The following is a 25,322-nucleotide window of genomic DNA, read 5'->3' on the forward strand; positions in this document are numbered from 1 at the left end:
TTTCAAAGTTATTTATGTGCGTATTACAAGTTAATCATCACTAGCTTAAACGGTGAGAGAAAATATCGTGAGGAAACCTTAAAAATGTATTCAAAAGTAGGTGAATTCACACTTAGCCAGCGCAGTGGATTATGGCCTAATCCTTTTTAATCTGAGAGGAAACCCGTGCCCAGCAGTGGGACAGTAATGGGTTGATGATGATGAACTTTCTTTTAACCGCGGCTTGGACTGCTTGCTCTTCTGCTACTTATCTCATATATTAAATTCTCGTGTCACAATGTTAGTTACCGTACTCCTCCGAAAAGGTTTTGCCGATTTTCACCAAATTTTATATACATATTCAGTAGGTCTGAGAATCAGCTACTATCTGTTTTTCATAGCCCTAAGAGATAAGGGTTGTTCACCCTTAATATTTTTTTATTTATATGGCAACAACGTTTGCCGGGTCAGCTAGTATTTTATACAAAAAAAACTCGTTTAACATTACTCTCCGCAGTCTGCTAAAATATCAGTTCAATACAAAGTTTACAGTACAATACAAAAAAACTAATCAAACAAATCAATTCTCGATAGCTTCGCGTATTGGACCGTAAAATTTCCCCCGGGAAGGACTCATTGAAGTTAGAACAGATGTAGCTATTCCCTTTTTTTACTAACTGAAAATTAAATATTTTGTATTTACTAGACTACGACATGAGGGTTTTTTGTTTTTTGATGTCACCATCACATTACTATCCAATTGCTTGGCACGGTCACTATTTTTTATAACACAGGAGTAGCAGATGAGCATGCAGTCTATCTGATGGTAAGTGTACTGCCGCGCATGTACATCTGCAGTCAACCCCAGATAAGATTTAATTCCTACCAGATGCGCCGCTATCCCTGAGGATTAAGCTGGAATTCCTCGGAAAATGTCTCCCTTACCACCTTCAAACCAGCGCTTAACACTGCTGTTATAACAAAAATAGGCGTGGCGGTGGTGCCGGAGTCGAACCACAGAGGGTTCTACCTTTTAAACGAATTGACGATAAAACATCGTTAACTGTATGTTACAACTACTTTTACAGCTTAATACAAAAAACAGTTCAATACAAAAAGTTTTACAGTATAATACAAAAAAGACCTAATCAAACAAATCAATTCTCGATAGCCTCGCGTATTGGACCATAAAATTTCCCTCGGGAACTTATTGAAGTTAGACGTACTAGTTATTCCCTTTATACTAACTCGAAATAAAATTCAAGAATATTTTTACCAGACTGCGCCAATGGGTTTTTCGATGTCGTCGATTGCTTCCCACTCCTGTTACTGACTCATAATAAAATTCAATTTTTTTACCAGACTGCGCCGAAGGGTTTTTTTTTATAATATATATAAGAGTAGCAGACGAGCATGCAGTCCACCTGATGGTAAGTGGCTACTGCCGCCCATGGACATCTGTAATCAACCCCAGATAGGATTAGATATTCCTACCTGAAGTCGGCCACAGATGCGCCGCTACCCCTGAGGACTAAGCTGGAACGCCTCGGAAAAGTCTGTGTCCCTTACCACACCCTTCAAACCGGAACACAGCAGCGTCTAACACTGCTGTTATTAGGTAGAAATAGGTGTGGCGGTGGTGCCGCCGGAGTCGAACCACAAAGGGTTCTACCACCTTCAAATTTTTCGATGTTGTCGATTGCCGTCCCACTGCTGGCTGTGGGCTTACTCACAGAGAAGATTTAGGATATAGTTCACCGCACTGGTAAAGTGTACTAGACTTTACGTACCTTTGAGATTTTTTAAAGTAACTTAGTTGTGTTTATTTCCATAAGATAAATTTCGTAGTAATAATTAGTTACTAGAAATATCAAAGGTGCATTTCTGGGATTCGAACCTCGGACTTGCGATTGAAAGGCTACGTTTCAAACCACTACGCTAGATATGTGCCTAATATGAGCACAATACCATATAACTAAGTACATGATTATAACAAATTTTTTACATTTTTTTCATTTTACAATTATTATTATTATTTTTTGTAATACTCGAGAAAACCTTTGTTTTTTGTATTTTTCTTTCATAACGTTATTACTTAATGTATCGGGGTTGATGGAGGGCTGGAGTCACCCCTCAGCGAGCAATTAATGCAAGTAGGTCGCCGCGATGATACATAATGTATTGCATTTGCATATTGCATTGCACCTGCTTAATGATAATGACGCTTTCATTACGCTTATCATTATTAACTCACTACGAAGGTCTGTACTCAAAAATCTCAGAATTCAATGTAATACAATGATACTAAATGTCAAAGATGTCATATATGTGATCAGATACAAAAAATATACTTTAAAAATAAATAATGACATAATGTATTGCATTTGCATATTGCATTGCACCTGCTTAATGATAATGATGCTTTCATTACGCTTATCATTATTAACTCACTATCGGATTTATTGAAGGTCTGTAGTCAAAAAAATCCGAATCAAATGTGTTGCAATGACACAAAAGTTAATGTTTATGTGAAAAAATAAAAAGTGATACTTTAGAAATAAACAAAAATTATGACGTAATTATATTTTTTTCGACAGCTTAAGACTCTATCCGTCATTGAATTATCACAAAAAATATGATTCAAACAGCTCTAAATATTGTTTATTTTTTATTAGTAAGTAACAAGATTACATAACAAAAAGAGACAATAACAAAAGTAAACTTTAAGTAATAGAAAGTCAGTTTTAATATACAAAAAAACGTTTTTACTTTATTTTTCTTTCATAACGTTATTACTCAATGTATCGGGTTGATGGAGGGTTGGAGTCACCCCTCAGCGAGCAATTAATGCAAGTAGGTCGCCGCGATGATACATAATGTATTGCATTTGCATATTGCATTGCACCTGCTTAATGATAATGAAAGCGTCATTGGACTTTTCATTATCATCATTATCAAACTATTCTTTTTATTTTTTATTATTACGTCGTCAACTTATTACTGTCCCGCTGGGTCTCAAAGTAAGATAAGTTGTATTGAACATTCAGTAAGATAAATAATATAAGGTTTTCTATAAAACTCTTTGACATTTCAAATAGCTTACGTTTTTCTGTGTTATTTATAATAAATAATATAATTTAGTAAAGAACATTAGCAACGTTGTGACTAATAAGTCATAACAATAAAAATATTATAAAAATATTTGAAGAATCAATTTTTATTGTTATGCTCAAATGATTGATAAAAAATATTTACTGAAAAACTATATGTTATTATTTATTTTTAAAGTGTAATTTTTGTATCTGATCACATATATAACATCTTTGATATTTAGTATCATTGTAGTACATTGAATTCTGACATTTTTGAGTACAGACCTTCGTAGTGAGTTAATAATGATAAGCGTAATGAAAGCATCATTATCATTAAGCAGGTGCAATGCGATATGCAAATGCAATACATTATGTATCATCGCGGTGACCTACTTGCATTAATTGCTCGCTGAGGGGTGACTCCAACCCTCCATCAACCCCGATACATTGAGTAATAACGTAATGAAAGAAAATGCTAAACTTTAGAAAGATTTTTCTCGAATACTCATTTAAGAAATATAGAAGGGGAAATAAAAGAAAATCTATTCAGAAAAAAATAAAAATAAAAATTACCAATTTATATTTCGACAGTAAACAAACATCTGGTGTGGTAGGAGACAGACTTTTCCGAGGCGTTCCAGCTTAGTCCTCAGGGGTAGCGGCGCATCTGTGGCCGACCTCAGGTGGGAATATCTAATCCTATCTGAATCCTTACAGATGTCCATGGGCGACAGTAGCCTTTTACCATCAGGTGGACTGCATGCTCGTCTGCTACTCCTATATTTAAAAAAAAGTATACATATCTCGAAACACTACCTTCCGCGTTCCTATACAAACATACGCTTAAAACATTACACTCCACACTCAAAAGAGTAGTTTACACAAGACAGATTTTAGCCTTTCGAGATTTATCAATCCGTTACTTAGACCAGATAGACACGGGAAATTCTAGGCAAAGCGAAAAAGCCGGTATTTGTGTCAACCGAGATTATGGCGGAGCGGAGTGCTGGCCGCCGCACTTTGTTAAATGTAGGCGGATTGCACACGATGGCACATTTTGTTTCGGGAAATATGTTGCTTTTACGCATGTATGTATGTATCTATGTATGTATGTATGTATGTAATGGTGAAGAAAAACATCGTGAGGAAACCTGCATAACTGAGAAATTTTAAATAAAAAGAAGTTTTCAAGGTATGTGTAGTCTACCAATTAGCACTTAGCCAGCGCGGTGAACTATGGTTAATCCTTCTCGTTCTGAGATGAGACCCGTGCCCAGCAGTGGGACAGTGATGGGTTGATGATGTTTGTATGTATGTATGTTTTTTCTAAGGGGAAAATACAATTACGTATCATAGGGTAAAGCGAAAAAGCCGGTATTTGTGTCAACCGAGATTATGGCGGAGAGAGTGCTGGCCGCCGCACTTTGTTAAATGTAGGCGGATTGCACACGATGGTTTGTTTTGTTTCGAGAAATATAAGAGTATTTTTTTATAATATAGGAGTAGCAGACGAGCATGCAGTCCACCTGATGGTAAGTGTTTACTGCCCATGAACATCTGTAATCAACCCCAGATAGGATTAGATATTCCTACCTCTTTGTTGTTCGACTCCGGTAGCGCCACCGCCACACCTATTTCTGTTATAACAGTAGTGTAGCGCTGCTGCGTTCTGGTTTGAAGGGTGTGGTAAGGGAGACATACTTTTCCGACGCGTTCCAGCTTAGTCCTCAGGGGTAGCGGCGCATCTTTAGCCGAACTCAAGTAGAAATATGTAATTCTATCTGGGATTGATTCCAGATGTCCATGGGTGGCAGTAGCCACTTACCATCAGGTGGACTGCATGCTGGTTTCCTACCTCAATTAAAAAAAAAGAAAGTCAAAAACAACTTTTCGAAAAGTTGCTAAAAGTGCCTAGTGCCTAAGCCGCCTAAACAAAATGGACGTAGATTGCAAAGCCGGTCGCAATGGAGTGGAGGTAGTGCTTTGTGCATATTAAGCACTTCCGAAGGTCGCAGGTTCAAATCCACAATGAGTGTTTTTTAACTGACTTCCAAAAAGAGGTTATCTATTCATTTTCATTCTTCTTTATGTGCTTATGTCCAGCGATTACTCCGCTGAGATGTTTTTTATAATATAGGAGTAGCAGACGAGCATGCAGTCCACCTGATGGTAAGTTACTGCCGCCCATGTACATCTGTAATCAACCCCAGATAATATTATATTCCTATATGCCTACTTGAGATAGGCCACAGATGCGTGACCCCTGAGGACTAAGCTGGAACGCCTCGGATAAGTATGTATCTTACCACACTTCAAACCAGAACACAGCAGCGCTACACTGCTGTTATAACAGAAATAGGTGTGGCGGTGGTGCCGGAGTAGAACCACAGGTTCAACCACCCTTCAACAGACTCATAATCTTCCATCTTGTCTACTCAACGATCAACTACTTAGTGGACTCTGCTAAACACATTCTAACTAAAAGTAATATAAAACAGACAACGTGCTATAATGGCGGATAAGATGTAATCTAACTGAATAAAGACAGTAGCCGTCAGGTAACGACCCTTGTAGCGGAGTGCTCACTATACCAGACACGCAAAGGGTTGCAGGTTCGATCCCCGGCCAGACAAATAAATGATAAATTTAGATGTCCGTTCTGGGTCGGGGTGTTTGTGTATTCGTATGTGTGTCCATAGCACCCACGGCACAGAGAATCGTAGTGTGGAACAGTGAGTCTAGAAATAGTCTTTTTTTAGATCAACTGTATGCTCGTCTGCTGTAAAAAATCCCACTGCTGGGTACAGCTGGGCTTGTCCTTGTAGTTCCGGGACCAGAATAGGGCTACGGTATCCCCTGCCTGTCGTAAGAGGCGCCTAAAAGGGGGCTCCCAGGGTTGCGGGCGGCAAGAGTGGGAGCTCGAACCGTCTAGCAAGCGACCCCGGGAACGGTATGGTGGCATACCATCGTACACAATAAACGATGTGGCGAGCCCGACGGGACAACACGCTAGGAGGACTCCGGTTGCGTTCCTTTGGAGATCCCGCAGTCCTCAATGCAGCTGAGGACGGCCACCGGGGGGTTTTAATACAAGATTGGGTGGTTGTGTACTCGTTTTTGTATGCGTATACTTCACCCACAACAAAGGACCCTAGTGTGGGACTGTGAGTGTGAGAGTGTATTTTTGAAGATACACTGTATGCTCGTCTGCTATCAAAAATCCCACTGCTGGGCACAGCTGGGCAAAAACCAGAATACCACGCTTAAATTAACATGTCCGTTAAAATTAATTAACGTATTTAACGAGTGAATATAAAAACCACTGTTATTTTCCAATTAGTTCAAAACTCACTGATGCGTCGAAACCGCCCGTGTGGAAAGGGCTTAACGTCATAATTACACTACCACAGAGTTCATTAACGTAGAAATGACAGTTATTATATAGCCTGAAGGTTGTAGAGTCTGTGGTTCGACCCCGACGGCGCTGCCACACCTATTTCTGTTATAACAGTGTTAAGCGCTGCTGTGTTCTGGTTTGAAGTGTGATAGGAGACATACTTTTCCGAGGCGTTCCAGCTTAGTCCTCGGGGGTAGAGATACATTTGTCTCCGATCTCAGTTAGAAGTCTAATCTTATCTGAGATTGACTACAAATATAGACGCCATTATCTATTTTGTCAATTACGGTTTAAGAAATAAAACCCTGTGACAGACAGCAGACGCTTTCTAATAAGTTCTGTTTTTAGGGTTCCGTACTCAAAGCGGAAAAACAGAACCATTTGTCCATCTGACCTTCTGTCCGTCAGTCACAAGGCTCTATCTCCTGAATCGTAATAGATAGACACTTGAATTTTTTATAGCATACTAGCTGAAATATGAAAATTGAAATTTTTATAGGAAACGTTGTGTTGCCATATAAATATAAAAATGTTAAGTGTGAACAACCCTTATCACTTAGGGGTATGAAAAATAGATAGTAGCTGATTCTCAGGCCTACTGAATATGCATATAAATTTGGTGAAAATCGGTAAAGCCGTTTCGGAGGAGTACGGTAACTAACATTGTGACACGAGAATTTTATATATAAGATGTATAAGGACCACTATAACAGCAAATACTAAAAATAAAAAAGCTGAAAGTAAATGGGAGTCGCCATACTAGAAAGATATTTTTCGAAGTTTCTCGCTTTATCTATTAAACCGTTATAGGTAGACAAATTTTCACAATACATTTACTACAAAGACTGCTAACAAATACCAAATATAAAATTTTGATAGTACGGAATCCTCCGTATGCGAATTCGACTTTCACTTGGCCAATTTTAAGGGTACGGAATCCTAAATGCTTAAACGACTCTACTTCATGTCAAAAAAGTTATTTAATTACTAATAAGTAATTTCTATTTATGATTGACTCTATATAAGGCCTATGGTATGAGGTACTGGCCACTCTCCCCACACAAGGCCCTCCCCCGGTCCTCAATACTGTAATACTGATTAATTGGCGAAAACATTTCGCTAGAATTTATTTTTAATTGAGCCCTTAATATAGAGCCTACACAAACCTACATCGGATTTATTTTTATGTACTTACTCAAAATTATATTTTATGTAAGAAATAGCAAACGATTAAACATATCGGATGAGTGGCTGTCGCTAAATTTAAAGGTACAACTTTGTGGCGCGACTCAGGCGGCACCACCGCCACACCTATTTCTGTTATAACAGCAGTGTAGCGCTGCTGTGATGGTTTGAAGTGTGGTAAGAGACATACTTTTTTCAGGCATTCTAGCTTATTCCTAGAGTAGCGGCTCATCTGTGCCCGAGTAGGTATTTAATCTTATCTGAGGTTGATTACTGATGTACATGGGCGGCAGTAGCCACTTACTATCAGGTGGACTGCATGCTCGTCTGCTACTCAAATATTATAAAAAAGTCACATGTCGCCACGTGCGCACTAAGCCGCTCCTCATATGTAAGTCAGTCACACCCACACACCGACACGCTGAACTGCTTCACGATACACATAGGTGTGGCGGTAGAAGTGGAAGCTTAAAGGAATGATCCAAAATAATTTGGAAGGTTTCTTGATTCTTAGGCAAAGGGAGATCTCACGCCGGGCTAGGTGATCATGTCCGGACAACAGCCGTGCTCCGACAGTCTCAGTTCGGAGCTTGTATATATGCAAGATTTATTTATCAGGACGCACGGCAGTGCCTCCGCCAAGTCGAGCCATTTATTTATTTGGGAAACAAACAATTCATACTATATGACATAGGTAAATGATTCATACATACAAGCAGAGGAATAATTACAGTTTCCACTATTAAATTTTACAAACAGATAAAAACAAAATAAACATGAAGTACCACAAAGAAAAGGAAGAGAAACACATACATTAAAATAATGCAAAAAAAGATGTAAAAATCTATTAAAATTTTTGCATTATCTGTCGTACACGTATCCTGTAGATACCTATCGAGTTACAGAAAGGGTCGACACTTTGAAGGTGCTTGTTGTAATAATTACATGACCGAAATATAAAAGTACTGCTGGTATACTTAGTTCTAGTAAGAGGAGTGCAGAACAACGCTCTACATCGAGAGTTGATTCTGGGGCAACTAAAATTGATTTGAGAAAACTTCGACAGCGTGATTCAGAATACTCGTGGCGCCATCTCTTGAAAGTAGCGGGAAGTCGCAACAACTCTAATTCAAATTTCTTTTGTTTCAGAGCACTACCACATCTTCGTTGGTGATCTCAGCCCTGAGATAGAGACACAGAGCCTCCGAGATGCCTTCTCGGCCTTTGGTGAAATTTCGTAAGTAACGGTTTTTTTATTTTACTTCAGAACCCTGTTTATTCTTGTATACCTTGCAAGCAAGAATGCAAGTTGGTGAATTTTATCGATAATTTAAAACTATTACTAAATATTAAAATAGGAGAATTGAAGGTAGAACCCTTTGTGGTTCGGCTTCGGCGGCACCACCGCCACTCCTATTTCTATTTTAACAGCAATGTAGCGCTGCTGTGTTCTGGTTTGAAGTGTGGTAAGAGACATACTTACCTGAGACGGTCCAAGCTAATTCTCAGAGGTAGCTTCTGAGGCCGATCTCGGTTAGAAATCTAATGTTATCTGGGGTTAATTATAGATCTATTAGACGCAGTAGCCTTACCATCAGGTGGACTGCATGCTTATTTACTTCTATATAAAAAAGTAAAGCTATTTTTTAAACCTATTTTAGCGAGCATTTTTAAACAAAGACATGGGGTAGAACTATTTTGTTTTGTAGGAATGTAGGACTGTTGGCTGAAAAGCTACTTTTATAAGGGTTTGGTGTTACTTATAGCGGAGGCATACGCTGTAGCGGGGCGGACAAAAATGCTCTTGATATTTTTATATTTTTATTTCAAGATTTAAGAGATAGCGTTAATTATGTTAAGATGAACATTTTAACATCATCATCAAGCCATTACTGTCCCACTGCTGGGCAGGGATCTCCTCTCAGAATAAAAAGGATTAGGCCATAGTCCACCGCGCTAGCCAAGTGTGGATTGGTAGACTGCACATACCTTTGTAAACTTTTTTTAAAGATTTGTCAGATATGCAGGTTTCCTTACAATGCTTTCCTTCACCGTTTAAGCAAGTGATAATTAATTTCTAATACACACATAAGTTTGAAAAATCCGAGCCTGGGATTCAAACCTCGGACCTCTCGATCAAGGCCGAGTTTCAACCTAGGTTTCATAGCCTTCATATTCCAAAATCGCTGACACTACGACCATACAACTATAACTAGGCGACTGGCGGTCTTCCAACAGACGAATCACATATTGTTTATGACTCGTGTTTCATTATTTTCATGAACTCAGTCCAATTTCAGTATAATTGGGCTAAGGGTTGAAGGGTGGACGGAATTTAGATAGTACTTACTTTTTTATCCGACTGCAGAGAGTAATGTTTTTTGAGCGTATGTATGTGTGTGTATGTATGTATGTATGTATGTATGCATGTTTGAATGTATGCTTGTGTGTATGTTTGTATGTAAGTATACAGTGTGTCTCTTCTTTAACACGCCCTGCAACCCAAACGGCTTGACGGATTTTAACATATGAGGTGTCGTTGGATTCGTCTAATGTGGGAGTGACATCCTCATCCTAACTTATAACATAATGCGAATATGACTTTATTTGTTACTTTACTATTGTTTTTTTTTTCAAAAGGAATATTAAAAATGATGCGCGTACAGGCAAGCACCATGATATTGTGCGTATTACATGCAAGCATAAAAGCTATATAATCTTGTATGTATTACATAATTATCCGTCAAAATTTATTATTATTTTTCGTCAAAACTATTCAATTTTCTAAGTGCTTATAACTCAGGGAGATTTATATGTAACTAAACTCACTTTATGAACGTTTTCAAGAGAGCCCTTTATATTTTTTTATAATGCGGCAGGAGCATGCAGTCCACCTGATGGTAAGTGGCTACTGCCGCCCATGGACATCTGTAATCGACCCCAGATAAAATTAGACTCCTACCTAAGGTCGGCCACAGATACACCGCTACCCTTGAGGACAGAGCTCATACACCTCGGATAAATATGTCTCTTACCACACTTCAAACCAGAACACAGCAGCGCTACACTGCTGTTATAACAGAAATAGGTGTGGCGGTGGTGCCACCGGAGTCGAACCACAAAGGGTTCTACTACCTTCTATACTATACTACCTTCAATTATTATACTAAGGTTAAACGGTAGAACTGAAACTAAACTATAATTAAACTTGTCACCTTATCTACTCTGGAGTACTCTGGACCGTCTTTTAAAGCGAAATTATGAAGAAACTTGGTAACCGACCGAACTCTTATCAACCATTTTCTTTCCCGAGCTCATAAACTTTTATGTACCTCATTAAAAATTTACCCTACTCCGCTGGAAAGAGACGGAGAGCTTTTAACGTAAGAGCGAGTGAGATGGGTATAGGGTCTTAAGTGAGGTACGGAATGCACGAAAATTTTTGCTGTCATTATAGTCTTATATTTAGACAAAAATGAACAAATAATTGGGTAAGTGCTAGTCGAACTCGCTCATGGAGGGTTCAGTACCACCAAATGTTCGATTAATTTATTTATTTTCAGTATTTATTATAATAGCAGCAATAGAAATGAATACATTATGAAAATAAATCTAATAAATCGAAAAAATGTTAAATAATTGGGGGTTTTTGTATGGCCATTTATTTTGAAGATTTTTTTATTTATTTTGTTTTCGATATGAAAGTGCCTGACTTTTCTAATTGAGTGAAAAATAAGGAAAATTTATTTTTTGTTACAGGGACTGCCGTGTAGTGAGAGACCCTCAGACCCTGAAATCCAAGGGATATGGCTTCGTATCATTTTTGAAAAAATCTGTAAGTATTGTATCCGTAAGTGTTGTAGTGTAGTATCTTTATATAAGTGGATATTTATGCATAGATTAGTAAAGATTACTCACTCCTAACAAGAAAATGTACCCAGTTTTGAGAATTGAAATAGTTGCGTAAAAAAGTTTCGCCACGTCTCCGTGCTAAAATGTCCCTGAAATATTTGTAAGAATTATTTATTTATTATGTAAATTACGCAGTATTAGTTATTTATTCGTAAATTTTCTCTAAAAATGTTTTTATTTGTCAAGAATTCAAAATAAGAACTTATTAATTAGCCGATTGTGGCTTCATTCAATTTCAAGGCGGTGACATAGATAAGTAAAGATACTTCGCCGCCTTAAAATTGAATGAAGCCACAAACGGCTTATTAGTAAGTTCTTTTTTTGAATTCTTGACAAATAAAAACATTTTTAGAGAAAATTTACGAATATATAACTAATACTGCGTAATTTACATAATAAATAAATAATTGTTTCAAATATTTTAGAGACATTTTAGCACGGAGACGTGGCAAAACTTTTTTACGCAACTATTTCAATTCTCAAAACTGGGTACATTTTCTTGTTAGGAGTGAGTGATCTTTACTAATCTATGACTTATCTATGTATTTATGTGTAATTCTATAATAAATAATTAGTACAAAAAATTTGTTACTACTTTTAGGTAAAAAATTGTAGACATCAAAGTTATGAAACATTTCATCTACTTTGATTCCGAACTCATTTTACTTATTTCATTTCATTTCACGCAGGAATAGAAGCAAAAATATTATTTACATATCAAAAAATCTTTATGTAAATTTAACGCAAAGGACTTATTAGGACTATTTTCATTAATGATTTTCAAATCTGTTTTTCATGTCTCCTTTTGCCAAATATTTATACATTTTGAAAATGTGTTTTTCCTTTTGCCAAATATTTTATTAGAGTTTTTTATTAGAGTACATGTTTTTTAATGATGTTCTTGTAATATATACTTTCTATTTAGCTTAAATTTCCCGAAATTTGGTGACACTCTGTGCTTCTTACTTTGTAATTAAAAATTCTCAAAATTTGTGATAACAGGAGGCGGAATCTGCGATAGCAGCGATGAACGGCCAGTGGCTGGGCTCCAGGTCGATCCGCACCAACTGGGCCACACGGAAACCACCAGCGCCGAAGAATGAGCGTGAGTAGATTTTACCACCTTCCGAAATTAACGAGAGTTGTTATTACCACCATCAAAAATTAACGAGAGTTGATATTACCACAGTAGGTTAAGAAGAACGTGAGTAGGTGTTACCACATTCGGGAATTAGCGAGAGTTGATATTACCACCATCAAAAATTAATGACAGTTGATATTGCCACTGTAGGTTGGAATGAACGTGAGTTGTTATTACCGCCATCGTTTGGAAGTTGATATTACAACCAGCAGTTCTAATGTTTATGAGTTGTTAGTACCACCGTTGGTAAGGAAGGGCGTGACTAGATGTTACCTACACGAATTAACGCGAGTTGTTGTTACCACCGACGGTTGAAATGTTTGTGATTTGTTAGTATCGCAATTGGTTGGAAAGAGCGTGAGTTGATATTACCACCTTCGGTTGAAATGTTTCTAAGTTGATATTATCACTGTTGGTTGGCAAGAGCATGAGTAGCTATTACCATTACCATTACCACATGCGAAAGGCGGAATCTGCAATAGGTCGATCCGCACCAACTGGGCCACACGGAAACCACCAGCGCCGAAGAATGAGCGTGAGTAGATGTTACCACCTTGGAGAATTAGCGTGAATTACTATTACCGTCTTCTGTTAGAATGATCAGGAGCTGATATTACCAGTTTTCAGTTAGAAATAGCATAAGTTGTTATTACCACCCTGCGGTTGGAATAAGTGTAAGTTGATATTACCACCTACAAGAATTAACGAGAGTTGTATTACCACCGTTGGTTGGAATGTTTATGAGTTGTTATTACCACCGACTGTAGGAATTAGCACGAATTGATATTACCACCCTTAGGTAAAAAATAAGTAGTTTTTACCACCTGATTGTAATTGTGAGATGGTATTACTACTGCGTAAACAGTATTGCTATTTAACACCTTACCATCTTTAGGCCATTTTGGTGTCATTCTTGGCTTCAGGAAGAACACCACTTATATGAATTAGATGAACTGATTGCTCAGTTCCTACTTGAATGTGTAAAAAAGTTACTATATATTAAAGATAACCAACCTACTTTTTCCTCCAAAAATATCGATGACTTTAGTATAAACATTAAAAATAAAACATTTTGAAGATGGTAGAACCCTTTGTGGTTCGACTCCGGCGGCACCACCGCCACACCTATTTCTACCTAATAACAGCACTGTTAGGCGCTGCTGTGTTCTGGTTTGAAGGGTATGGTAAGGGAGACAGACTTTTTGGAGGCGTTCTAACTTAGTCCTCAGGGGTAGCGGCGCATCTGGGGTCGACCTCAGGTAGGAATATCTAATCCTATCAGGGGGTTGATTACAGATGTCCATGGGCGGCAGTAGCCACTTACCATCAGGTGGACTGCATGCTCGTCTGCTACTCTTATATTATAAAAAATGTAAGACAATCTAGAATTTTTAATAAAGTAAAAATTTAAGAGCTACGTAAAAGAATTTAAAAATATAATATTACTTAACTAAATTGACTACATAAATCATTTTCTTGCTTATTTCTCCTGAATTAAATTTATATTAGAAAGAAGATGTGGATGTTACTTATTTACAAAGATCACGAGTATAAAAGGAATTTATTATAAGATGTATAAAAATAGATAAAACGTATATTTCAATTAGTATTACGGCTCCTTAGATACGGTCGCAAACAACTGGAATACGCGCATTATTAATAATCAAACTATCCATCGTTTTCTTTACCAAAGATCGACATTTGACATTATCTGCGTATTAAAATTTTGGTGGGCAAAACTTGGATAGATTGAATATTAAAAACAGGCTAGCGATTAAGTAGTGGATTAGACATTTGATTATAACATGTGCCACTCGTCGGTTGCTCAAACAAATTTGACGACGAAGCGAAAGCGAACCCCTCCCCCCTCTTTTCATAGCCATTTTGGACCCCCCTTTTTGAAGTAGACCCATTATTATAATATGTCCACACGTCAGCCTTACCATCACATTGTGTGCACATTTTTGGTACTTTAATTTTACAAAAAACACTCAATTTTACACTCAATCATCAATCACTAACATTCACTAAAATTCGAATAAATTCGAAGATGGTAGAACCCTTTGTGGTTCGACTCCCACGGCACCTCAGCCACACCTGTTTCTATCTAATAACAGTTAGGCGCTGCTGTGTTCCGGTTTGAAGGGTGTGGTAAGGGAGACAGACTATTCCGAGGCGTTCCAGCTTAGTCCTCAGGGGTAGCGGCGCATCTGTGGCCGACCTCAGGGAGGAAGTATCCGGCAGTAGTTTAGTTTGTTACATTCTTACGTAAAAAGAGAAACGGGTCTATTATCGTGTTACGTTTATCGTTATAGCTCCTATAGTAATCATTATGTGTAGCACATCACTACCTGTCCATGAAGTACAGTATCTGTGTGAGATTTTAACGAAAACAACAAAATTACATGGGCGTCGATCTGTCATCGAGAAAATAAAGAAATGGAAGTATAACAATAACCTTATTCACAAATAAATTGATATGTAGTTAATAATATTCTCAAACAGAACTAAAATCAGCGTGAGTAAGCTAAAGTGCTGATACCACATCGCGAGCGGTAATAACATCTCCATATAAATCCACTCGCAGTAATTTCCGGTATACTAATGCCTTCCGATGTATTTCGTAGGTTCCGGTGTTTTTGCATCACTTAGCTCAGTGGTGGTTATGTATCGAATATAATACTATCAGTGAGGCAAGGAATGAGTTAATTTTGTATTTTTCTTACTTTTATTTTTCTTCTGAATGATTGTAAAGAAATTATTTACTTTTGTACTTTGGTAATAAACGAAACAGACAAAAAATAAATTATGAGGAATATAAAATAAAAATAAAAGACTAAATTTACTTTGAATTAATTTTATACTTTCACTTTTGCGCCTGGTCGGGATCAAACCCGGACTTAGTTATCACTTTATACTTATATTATTACTTATACGAGATATTACTTAAATAGTTTTTAGTATGTAGAAGGTAGGACCTTTTATGGTTCGACTCCGGCGGCACCACCGCCAAATACATTATTGTTATAACAGCAGTGTAGCGCTGCTGTGTTCTGGTTTGATGTGTGGTAAGGGAGACATAGTTTTCCGGATTAGATTTCAGGGGTAGCGGTGCATCTGAGGCCGACCTTAGGTAAGAATCTAAACTTACCTAGGGTTGATTACAGATGTCCATACGGCAGTAGCTTACCATCAGGTGGAGCATGCTCGTCTGCTACTTAATATTATTAAAAAAACATCACCTCGCATGTTGGAAGACTTTTACCAAAACTACTTTAAATTTTGAAATGCGATTCCTATGAATATCTATTACGCAAAGTATTTCCCACTCGCCCCTGGGGGATACCTGAGCAGTGAGCATTTTACTTTAGTACGGGTTCGTCTACGAATCCTACACATCATAAATTGCTATCTATAAGACCACATTTATATGTACAGATATTTCCTTTTATAATATAGGAGAAGCAGATGAGCATGCAGTGCACCTGATGGTAAGCTACTGCCGCCCATGGACATCTGTAATCAACCCCAGATAGGATTAGATGTTCCTACCTAAGGTCGGCCATAGATGCGCCGCTACACCTGAGGACTAAGCTGGAACGCCTCGGAAAATTATGTCTCTTACCACACTTGAAACCAGAACACACCAGCGCTACTTTGCTGTTATAACAGAAATAGGTGTGGTGGTGGTGCCACCAGAGTCGAACCACAGAGGATCCTACCATCGTATTTCTGCCTAAAGACAGCAATGTGAAACGCTGCTATGTTCTGGTTTAAAGGGTGTGGTAAGAGACATACTTTTCTAAGGAATTCCAGCTTAGTCCTCAGGGGTATCGCGCATCTATGGCCGACCTTAAGTAGGAAATTAATCTTATCTGGGGTTGATTACAGATGTCCATGGGCAGTAGCTTACCATCAAGTGGACTGCGTCTGCTACTCTTATATTAGTGTAACTAAAAAGGGTCCATATCTTTCTTCATGAGCCTTTTCTTCCACAGTGAACACAAAACCGCTGACCTTCGACGAGGTCTACAACCAAAGCTCTCCGACCAACTGCACGGTGTACTGCGGGGGCCTGACCACAGGCCTCACTGAGGAGCTGATGCAGAAGACCTTCCAGCCCTTCGGGACCATCCAGGAGATCAGAGTCTTTAAGGACAAGGGCTATGCGTTTATCAGGTAAAATTGAGACAATCTTTAAGAACCTTGAAGTTCATATATCATCTTCAAATTCAACAATTTACGATAAGGGCTTAGGACATAGGCATCGTCATTAAAATATTACTGTCCCACTGCTGGGCACGGGTTTCCTCTCAAAATGAGAAGAAATAAACCATATTTAACTACTGGTTATGTGCAAGTTGATAGACTTCACAAACCTTCAAAGCATCGCGCAGAAACATGCATACCTGAAAGAGGTTTAAAAAAATTCGAAATGTGTATGAAGCCTACCAATACACACTTGTCCAGCGCGGTGGACAATGGCCAATCCTTCTCATTCTGAGGAGACCCATGCCCAGCAGTGGGACAGTAATGGGTCGAAGACGACATACCTTCAATTTTTTTTAAATAAATCTCAGGGATGTATGAGGAGACCTCACGATGGTTTCTTTCATAACTAAACCATATTATAGTAATTTGTTTCTAATTCGCTCATGACTGCACCTGAGATTTGAATCTCGGACCTGCAAATTGGAAAGTTGAATTTCAAAGCACTAGAATATGTGTACTATGTTACTATTTAAACGTAATTTTACACCGTTACTTAATAATCGATCCATTCTTGCCAACCAAAGATCGGTATTTGCAAATTTTATTTCTAAATAATAGAAATTGTCAAATTACGATCCTTGGTAAGTAATATTCAGATAGATTGAGTATAAATAACAGGCCCTCGATCTCTATCTTTCTAAATGCCTACCAGAGAGAAATACTTGACAATTTTATTATTTCCTATTAGAAATTCCGATCTTTGCTATGTACAATTCGGACAGATTCAATATTAATAACGAAACTCTAATGTTCTAAATTGTGAATTTTAATTCTTTTCCAGATTTTCGACCAAAGAAAGCGCCACCCACGCTATCGTGGCGGTCCACAACACTGATGTGAACGGGCAACCCGTCAAATGCTCTTGGGGGAAGGAGTCTGGGGACCCTAACAACGCCCAGGCACAAGGACAGGTGATAGTTAGATTTAAAAAATGGCTAAGTGAAATTTAGTAGAAGTGTAGTATTTATCATAAAATCCGGAATATCCGGAATAAACTGACAAAGTGCGAGTTGGACTCCACGGATTAGGGGGGAGGGGTCATGAACCCTGTGACCCCCCCCCTCGCCCCCCCTGGGACCGCGCCTGAAGTGCGAGTCGAATACACACAAGGAGAGTTCCGCTCCACCAATTTTTACTCTAGAATAAGTAGAATAGAATATTATTTATTTGCTAAAATATGATACAATTTTAACATTAATAGATTTACAACATCCCCTTATTATTTGCCTGTAAGGCGTGCAAATTTTTATTAGATATAACTACAATTGATCCTACACAAAAGTACGTCATCTTATAAAATTCTCGTGTCACAATGTTAGTAACCGTACTCCTCCGAAACCGCTTTACCGATTTTCACCTAATTTTATATGCATATTCAGTAGGTCTGAGAATCGGCTACTATCTATTTTTCATACTCCTAAGTGATAAGGGTTGTTCACTCTTAACATTTTTTTATTTATATGGCAACAACGTTTGCCGGGTCAGCTAGTATTATAGAAAAGTAAGAATAGTTATAAAAAGAATTAAATTATAAGTAACTAGTTTTTGCCCGCGGCTTCGCCCGCGTTTAAAAGAAAATAATATAACATACTAACATACATATATCTGAAAATTCGTACCTTCAACTTTGCTAAAGATCATCACTTGATCAAATGTATAGTTTACGATTCAATCCTTACTAATATCGATTAAAATAATCGATGTTTTGGGTCCAAAACATCGATTCTCCGATTAATCGATCTTAGATCGCCATCCCTGGTTCCCGTGGGATTTTCGGGATAAAAACTATCCTATGTCCTTTCTCGGGTCTCAGACTATCTTTGTACAAAATTTCATTAAAATCGGTTCAGTGTTTTGGGCGTGAAGAAGAGACAACCAGACAGACAGAATTACTTTCGGATTTATAATATTAGTAAGGATAAATTGTCTAAATTAAATAAAATATATAATAAAATTAAAATAAGAATTCCTAAACAATTTGATTACTGTTAACTAGAATTTCTTGTTTTATTTTTCATATTTGTTATCATAGCAGCCTTAGTAAAATCATTGTGAAAATTTGAACTGTCTACTTATTACAATTTAATAGATAAACCGAAAACCGTCGAAGAACTCTGTAAAAAACAAGTGTCTAACTATTATGGTTCAAGAAATAGAGCCCTTAGACAGACGGACAGACAGCGGAGGCTTAGTAGGGTTCCGTTTTTACCCATTTGGGCACAGAACCCTAATAAGGAAATATTCTGAATTCAAAATGGCGGATGACGCAAAATGGCGCACAAATTATTTTTAATATTACTTTACCATCTGACAAATTCTATCTGCACGAAATACACCGCTAAAAACATTTTATTTAAAGAAAACATAAATAAATTTTATTCTTAATGAATATTTCAAAGTGATTAATATTAAAATGTTCTTAACATTACTTTGATGAAAGACTTTCTTTATAATGTAAATTATTTTATCAACGATTGTTGTTAAGGAATTAATGGATTTTTAATGATCATTAATTATTTAAGGAAGGCAGTGAAGTTAGCTGCGCATTAGATTAATTATCACTTGCTTTAACGGTGAAGGAAAACATAGTGAAACCTGCATAGCTGAGAGATCTTTAAAAAATTTGCACAATTTGCGTTCTTGCCACGAACGTGTAAGATGTGGAATGAGGTTCCTCCTGAGGTGCCGGAGCGCTATGACGTGGGGTTCTTCAAAAAGGTGCCAAAAGAGCTCTCATACAAAGCCGGCGATGCATTGACGACTCCTCTGGTGTTGCAATGTCCATAGGCGGCGTTAACTACTTTCCATCAGGTAGCACGTCTGCTTAATCGTTAGGTTAAACAATTAAACAAAAAAATCTACAAGGTATGTGACGTCTACAAAAACGCACTTGTCCAGCGCGGTGGACTATGGCCTAATCCTCATTCTGAGAGGAGACCCGTGCCCAGCAGTGGGACAGTGATGGGTTGATGACAAGTATTCATGTATTCCGTTGTAAATTCCTAAACTCTACAAACGTTTAGCTTGAATTAAATGATACAAGCTCTTGGAAACTTAACACACCCCAGCCCAACACTCACTCATTTTTCATTATATTTTCTGAGATTGCTGCACACTTGACAAACCGTCACAAATTCATACATGTGGATGGAGCGTTTGTCTTGTATTGTGTAAGTTTGCAAGCGCTGTCAAAAATATTTTTCAAAGATTACGAATTATTTAAATTCCATTCTATAATCCATGTCAAATGAATATTGACATTAAGCTCCAAGAACCCTCGTCACAAGGATTACGTGGTAATGACGATTTATAACTCCGCTGAATATCCGAATTGATGTTACGTGAAACAATACGAAATAATGTTGACTTTAATAATTTTATTCATGTGCGGACAGTCAAGATTAATTTACAAATTTATACGTTTCAAAATGAAAACCCAGCTATGTAATTGCGTTCTAAGAAATAAGACATAAGATATTCTTATAATATTATTTTTAGGTGTAGTTTCGAAGGTGGGAGAACCCTTTGTGATTCAACTCCGGCGGCACCACCGCTCCTCCTATACATTTCTACCTAATAACAGCAATACTCTGAGAGGAGACCCGTGCCCAGCAGTGGGACAATAATGGGTTGATGATGTAACAGCAATGTTAAGCGGTGCTGTGTTCTGGTTTGAAATGTGGTAAGGGAGACATACTTATCTAAGGCGTTCCAACTTCGTCCTCAGGGGTAACGGCGCATCTGTGACCGATCTCAGGTAGGAAAACCTTATCCTATCTGGGATGATTACAGATGTCCATGAGCGGGACTAGACCCTTACCATCAGGTGGACTGCATACTCCTTTGCTACTTCTATATACTATTTAGCATTAAGTCCGCCTTGTGCACTACATTTTTTTAATTTGATCAATAAAGAATAAATAAATAAATATAGTCCTTAAATTTCTACCCCCAGCTGAGCGGCACTGCCTATAGCCCCTTCGGCGCTGCATACTCCGGGGGAGTACCCCCCGCGTCCTACTGGTACAACACGTACCCCCAGCAGCTGGGCGGCTTCCTCCAGGGGGTCCAGGGGGTGCAGGGGTACTCCTACGCGGGACAGTTTGCTGGCTACCAGCAACAGTATATGGGGTAAGTATGAGTGATCGGTAATATCATTGGTGCATGGAGGTGGAACTCTTAGTTCCATGGAGGCACCACCGCCACACCTATTTCTGTTATAACAGCAGTATTAAGCGCTGCTGTGTTCTGCTATAATGGAAAGACTATGGTTGAAAAGAGATTTATTTTTGAAGGTCCCTTCGTATATAGACCCCTTCGTAACTAAATTCGGAAGGCATCATCACTACACCCATTTCTGTCTTATAATAACAGTGCTACGCTTATATTTTCTAGTCTGAAAGGAGATACATTAATACGAGGCGTTCCAAGGTTTGGAGGTGGTAGAACCCATTGTGGTTCGACTCCGGCGGCACCACCACCACACCTATTTCTACCTAATAACAGCAGTCTGAGGCGCTGCTGTGTTCCGTTTTGAAGGGTGTGGCAAGGGAGACAGACTTTTCTGATGCGTTCCAGCTTAGTCGTCAGGGGTAGCGGCGTATCAATGGCCGACCTCAGATAGGAATATGTACTCCTATCTGGGGTTGATTACAGATGTCCATGGGCGGCAGTAGCCACTTACCATCATGTGGACTGCATGCTCGTCTGCTACACCTATATTATAAAAAAATGAATGGCAAATTGCTTGCAGCATGGGCGGAGTGCAGCTCCCTTGGGCTCTCGGCGGGGGCGTGGGCGGCGTGGGCTCCGTGGGCGGGGTAGCCGCGATGTCCCAGCCGCCCCAGGTCTTGCACTACCCGCTCCAGCACTTCCAGGTTCAACCTGTGAGTATTGTACTAAGAAGCAACTTATAGAAGTCATTATCAATAGGATGATGTTCCCAGCATGTGACAGTGATGTGTTGACAACGACTAAGATATTTCTAGAAATCATCAAAGACATGAATTTCCCAGCTGGACAGTGATGGGTTCACAATGTAATCTACTAAAAATATATTGAATGAAACCAGTACTTTTGAAGGTGGTAGAAACCTCTGTGGTTCCACTCCGGCGGAACGACCGCCACACCTATTTCTGTTATAACATCAGTGTTAAGCGCTGCTGTGTTCTGGTTTGACCGGTGTGGTAAGGGAGACATAATTAAAGGCATTCTAGCTTAGTCCTCATTGGCAGCGACGCATTTGTGGGCAACTTCAGGTAAAAATCTAATCCTATCTGGAGTTGATTACAGATGTCCATGGGCGGCAGTAGCCACTTACCATAAGGTGGACTGCTCATCTGCTACTCTTATATTATAAAAATACGGTTCAAAAGATAGAGTTCCGTGACCGATGGACAGACAACAGACTCTTAGTAATAGGGTTCCCTTATTACCCTCTGGGTACCTTGATATAAAACGCCTGATTGACGACGTTCCGTTACCGCTCCGTTGCCGCAACGCATCATGTGTATTGGCTTACTATAGTAAATTTACATGTTTGTTTGCAGCAAATCGGTGAGGATGAGTGGCTGGCCCCCAGCCTCCTCGTGTGAGGTCAACGACCACCGCCTGAGCCCTGCTGCTGTCTTCAAAGAAATTGCGAACACTACGCTTAGATACATCTAAGTTCTGTGTTCACTTGTATTGTTATTTTGTATTGTGCTCTCGTCTCTTGTATTTTAATGTTGCTTACTGTTCGTTTTCAGTTGTATTTTATATGTATTATGTTGTAACTTTGATTGTTTTTAAAACAATACAAAAATGTTAATTGTATTCTGTCGTGTTGCATTGTATTGTTTCGTTAATATGAAGTTATGGAAACAAATGTTCTTTTTGATGTTATGTTGTATTTTGGTTCTTTTGTACTTTGTGTACATTATTTAAATTATGGACGTGTTTAATTTTATTTTACTTGAAAATATTTTAAATTGAAATGTAATTTTACTCAAAAATGTTTCACTGTTTTATCGTAGTCTCAAAATATTTTGATAGTATGACAATACTTTCTACTTTTACTAGAACTGAAAACTAAATTCATCATTTAGACATCTAGGTGGTCGGGAATCGAACCGTAACCTGTAGGTGTCAGACTGATATCGTTACCGCCCCACCAAGTAAATTGTCATATATACACCGTATGGTAAAGATATCTCCGATAATTAACTACGTATCCACACCTTTATAACGCTCCAAATATGTCTTATATCTGGGACTAATTGCTAATATCTATAAACGATGCAGTCTAACTACTTTTACGCTCGGCGATCAGCGATTTCGGTACATTCAAAAGCATTTTTTGAAAAGAAAACGTTTGAGCGCCGGTCGCATCTACTTTTAGACCGCTCAATGTAGCTGAATACTCGATGCTACAGCATTCCTGCAATTACTAAAACCTGTTTGATACTAAGACCAAATACAGCTATTCGCCAAAACGTGATGCAGCATTTATGCAATCGCCAAAACGCAAATCGCGGATGCTAGTAGCTCGTCTGCTAGTAACATTACTGCTTATTCGTTACAACCCATTCTATATCCTTTTTGGGAACATGATTTGTCTAACAAATGAGCAACAAAGCAAGCCTAGTACCAATTTTATTCCCCCAAATACATTTTTGAATTGATTACATTTCAAATTTATTATATTTCTAAATTTCGTAGAAATTACACTTAATTTTATATTGAGAAGACCAACAATGTATTTTTCATTATCTTATGAATGATTTTATGAATAATGTTACACTAAGTGCTATATGTTAGAATGTATTTTTATTTTGTTGTGTATTTATCGTCTTTAGTAGTATCCGTAGTTGCTTTATGTATTTTATGTATAGTACAGTAGATTTGCATTGTGTTACATTACATTTTTAGAATTACAATGATGTTAGTGCAAATACTATTCGAGAAAAATGCAACAGGGGGTCAAAAATGGCACGAATTGCTTCGAGAAAAGAATGGTACGGCCGTGCCGCTTTTGTTTTTGTTTTTTTTTTTTTTGGCTCGACTTGGCGTAGTCACTGCCGTGCCTCCAGATTAGAATTTGTCGTGTTGCCTTCAACTGACTCTGATCACACGAGAGTCATTGCATTGGATAGTTTGGCACTTTTCAAAGTTTTTTTGAACATAAGTCAGTGTAGTAATTTTTTAACACTTACATCATTGTAATTTTAAACATTTTGATAACTGTATTTTATTTTTACGACTATTGTTTAGAATTTTTTGGTGTTTTTATATGTATTTTACGTATTCTAGTCACTTCGTGATGAAAAGTGCCATATTTTCTGGATATTTTTACTGTTAAGGATAACAAAGACGTTATGTTTTTAATTTATTTTTTTATATTTGTTTTATACATTTTTTATTTTATTAAAAATTATATTTTAAAGTTTAATTTAATTTTAAGAATAGCCATTACATTTTTATTTTGTAATACCTTTGTTCTTATACTTTTTCAACTAAAAATATGTTATCTATTGAAATTTCCATATTTTTTTATTCTATCTATCTATCTATTATTTCCATATTTTCTATTCTAAAGCGGCAGGTATGATTCAGCGGTTGAGTGGCTTTGAGCCGAAAAAATAAAAAAAACGCCCAAGCGGCAATATTGATATTCGACGAAAAATATGAAAAAATGTGAGTCATAGTAACGAAATATAAATATTATTTCAGTCTTCTGCTTATGACTGCATTGACATGCGTAAAATATGGAAAAAGTACTTTTTAGAAAATATATAGTTATTCAACGTAAGTTAGGTTAAGATAGGTTAAGATATATCAGTGTCACGCGGGCCAACGGTTGCGGGAAAACGAGAAAGGAAATGCACAAAGGGGAAATAAATTTGTGTGAAAAATATAATGAGTGTGAAAGTAACTGGATTTCACCGGATCATAAATGTTTATGTGACAAGGAGAAACAGATGAAGTAAGAACTTGCTTCTGCACTAAGATGATGAAAGTAACTGGTTTTAGCCGGATCATAAATGTTACGTGACAAGGAAAAACAGATGAAATAAGAACTTGCTTCTGCACGAAGATATAACTGGTTTTAACCGGATTGTAAATTAATCGTTTATGTGACAAAGAGAAATAGATGAAGGAAGAATTTGCTTCTGCACAAAGATAACTGGTTTCAACCGGATTATAAATAAAATGTTTACGTGACAAGAAGAAATAGATGAAGGAAGAACTTGCACGAAGATATAACTGGTTTTAACTAGATCATAAATGTACTGTTTACTAGTGACAAGGAAAAACAGAAGCAACAAGGTAAACCCAAAAATGCAAGTATGTAAACCGGTGTTAC

General features: G+C 37.8%; 1 protein-coding gene across 1 annotated transcript in view; it reads left to right on the forward strand.

The window, feature by feature from the left end:
- The window catches only part of LOC140755685 (cytotoxic granule associated RNA binding protein TIA1), a 49,389-nt gene extending 25,693 nt beyond the window's left edge, over positions 1-23,696 (forward strand). Inside the window, exons 2-9 of the mRNA XM_073091001.1 lie at positions 8,803-8,890; positions 11,413-11,488; positions 12,568-12,670; positions 16,705-16,885; positions 17,760-17,889; positions 20,934-21,109; positions 21,732-21,864; positions 22,528-23,696. Of these exons, the coding sequence (XP_072947102.1) occupies positions 8,803-8,890; positions 11,413-11,488; positions 12,568-12,670; positions 16,705-16,885; positions 17,760-17,889; positions 20,934-21,109; positions 21,732-21,864; positions 22,528-22,572 (932 nt within the window). The 3' untranslated portion in view covers positions 22,573-23,696. The remainder of the gene's footprint in view (positions 1-8,802; positions 8,891-11,412; positions 11,489-12,567; positions 12,671-16,704; positions 16,886-17,759; positions 17,890-20,933; positions 21,110-21,731; positions 21,865-22,527) is intronic.
- The last annotated feature ends 1,626 nt before the right edge of the window (positions 23,697-25,322 follow it).

The sequence above is a fragment of the Epargyreus clarus genome, unplaced genomic scaffold (assembly GCF_041222505.1).
Source record: "Epargyreus clarus isolate Ecla_fem2 unplaced genomic scaffold, WU_Ecla_fem_2.2 ptg000033l, whole genome shotgun sequence".
Lineage (NCBI taxonomy): Eukaryota > Metazoa > Arthropoda > Insecta > Lepidoptera > Hesperiidae > Epargyreus > Epargyreus clarus.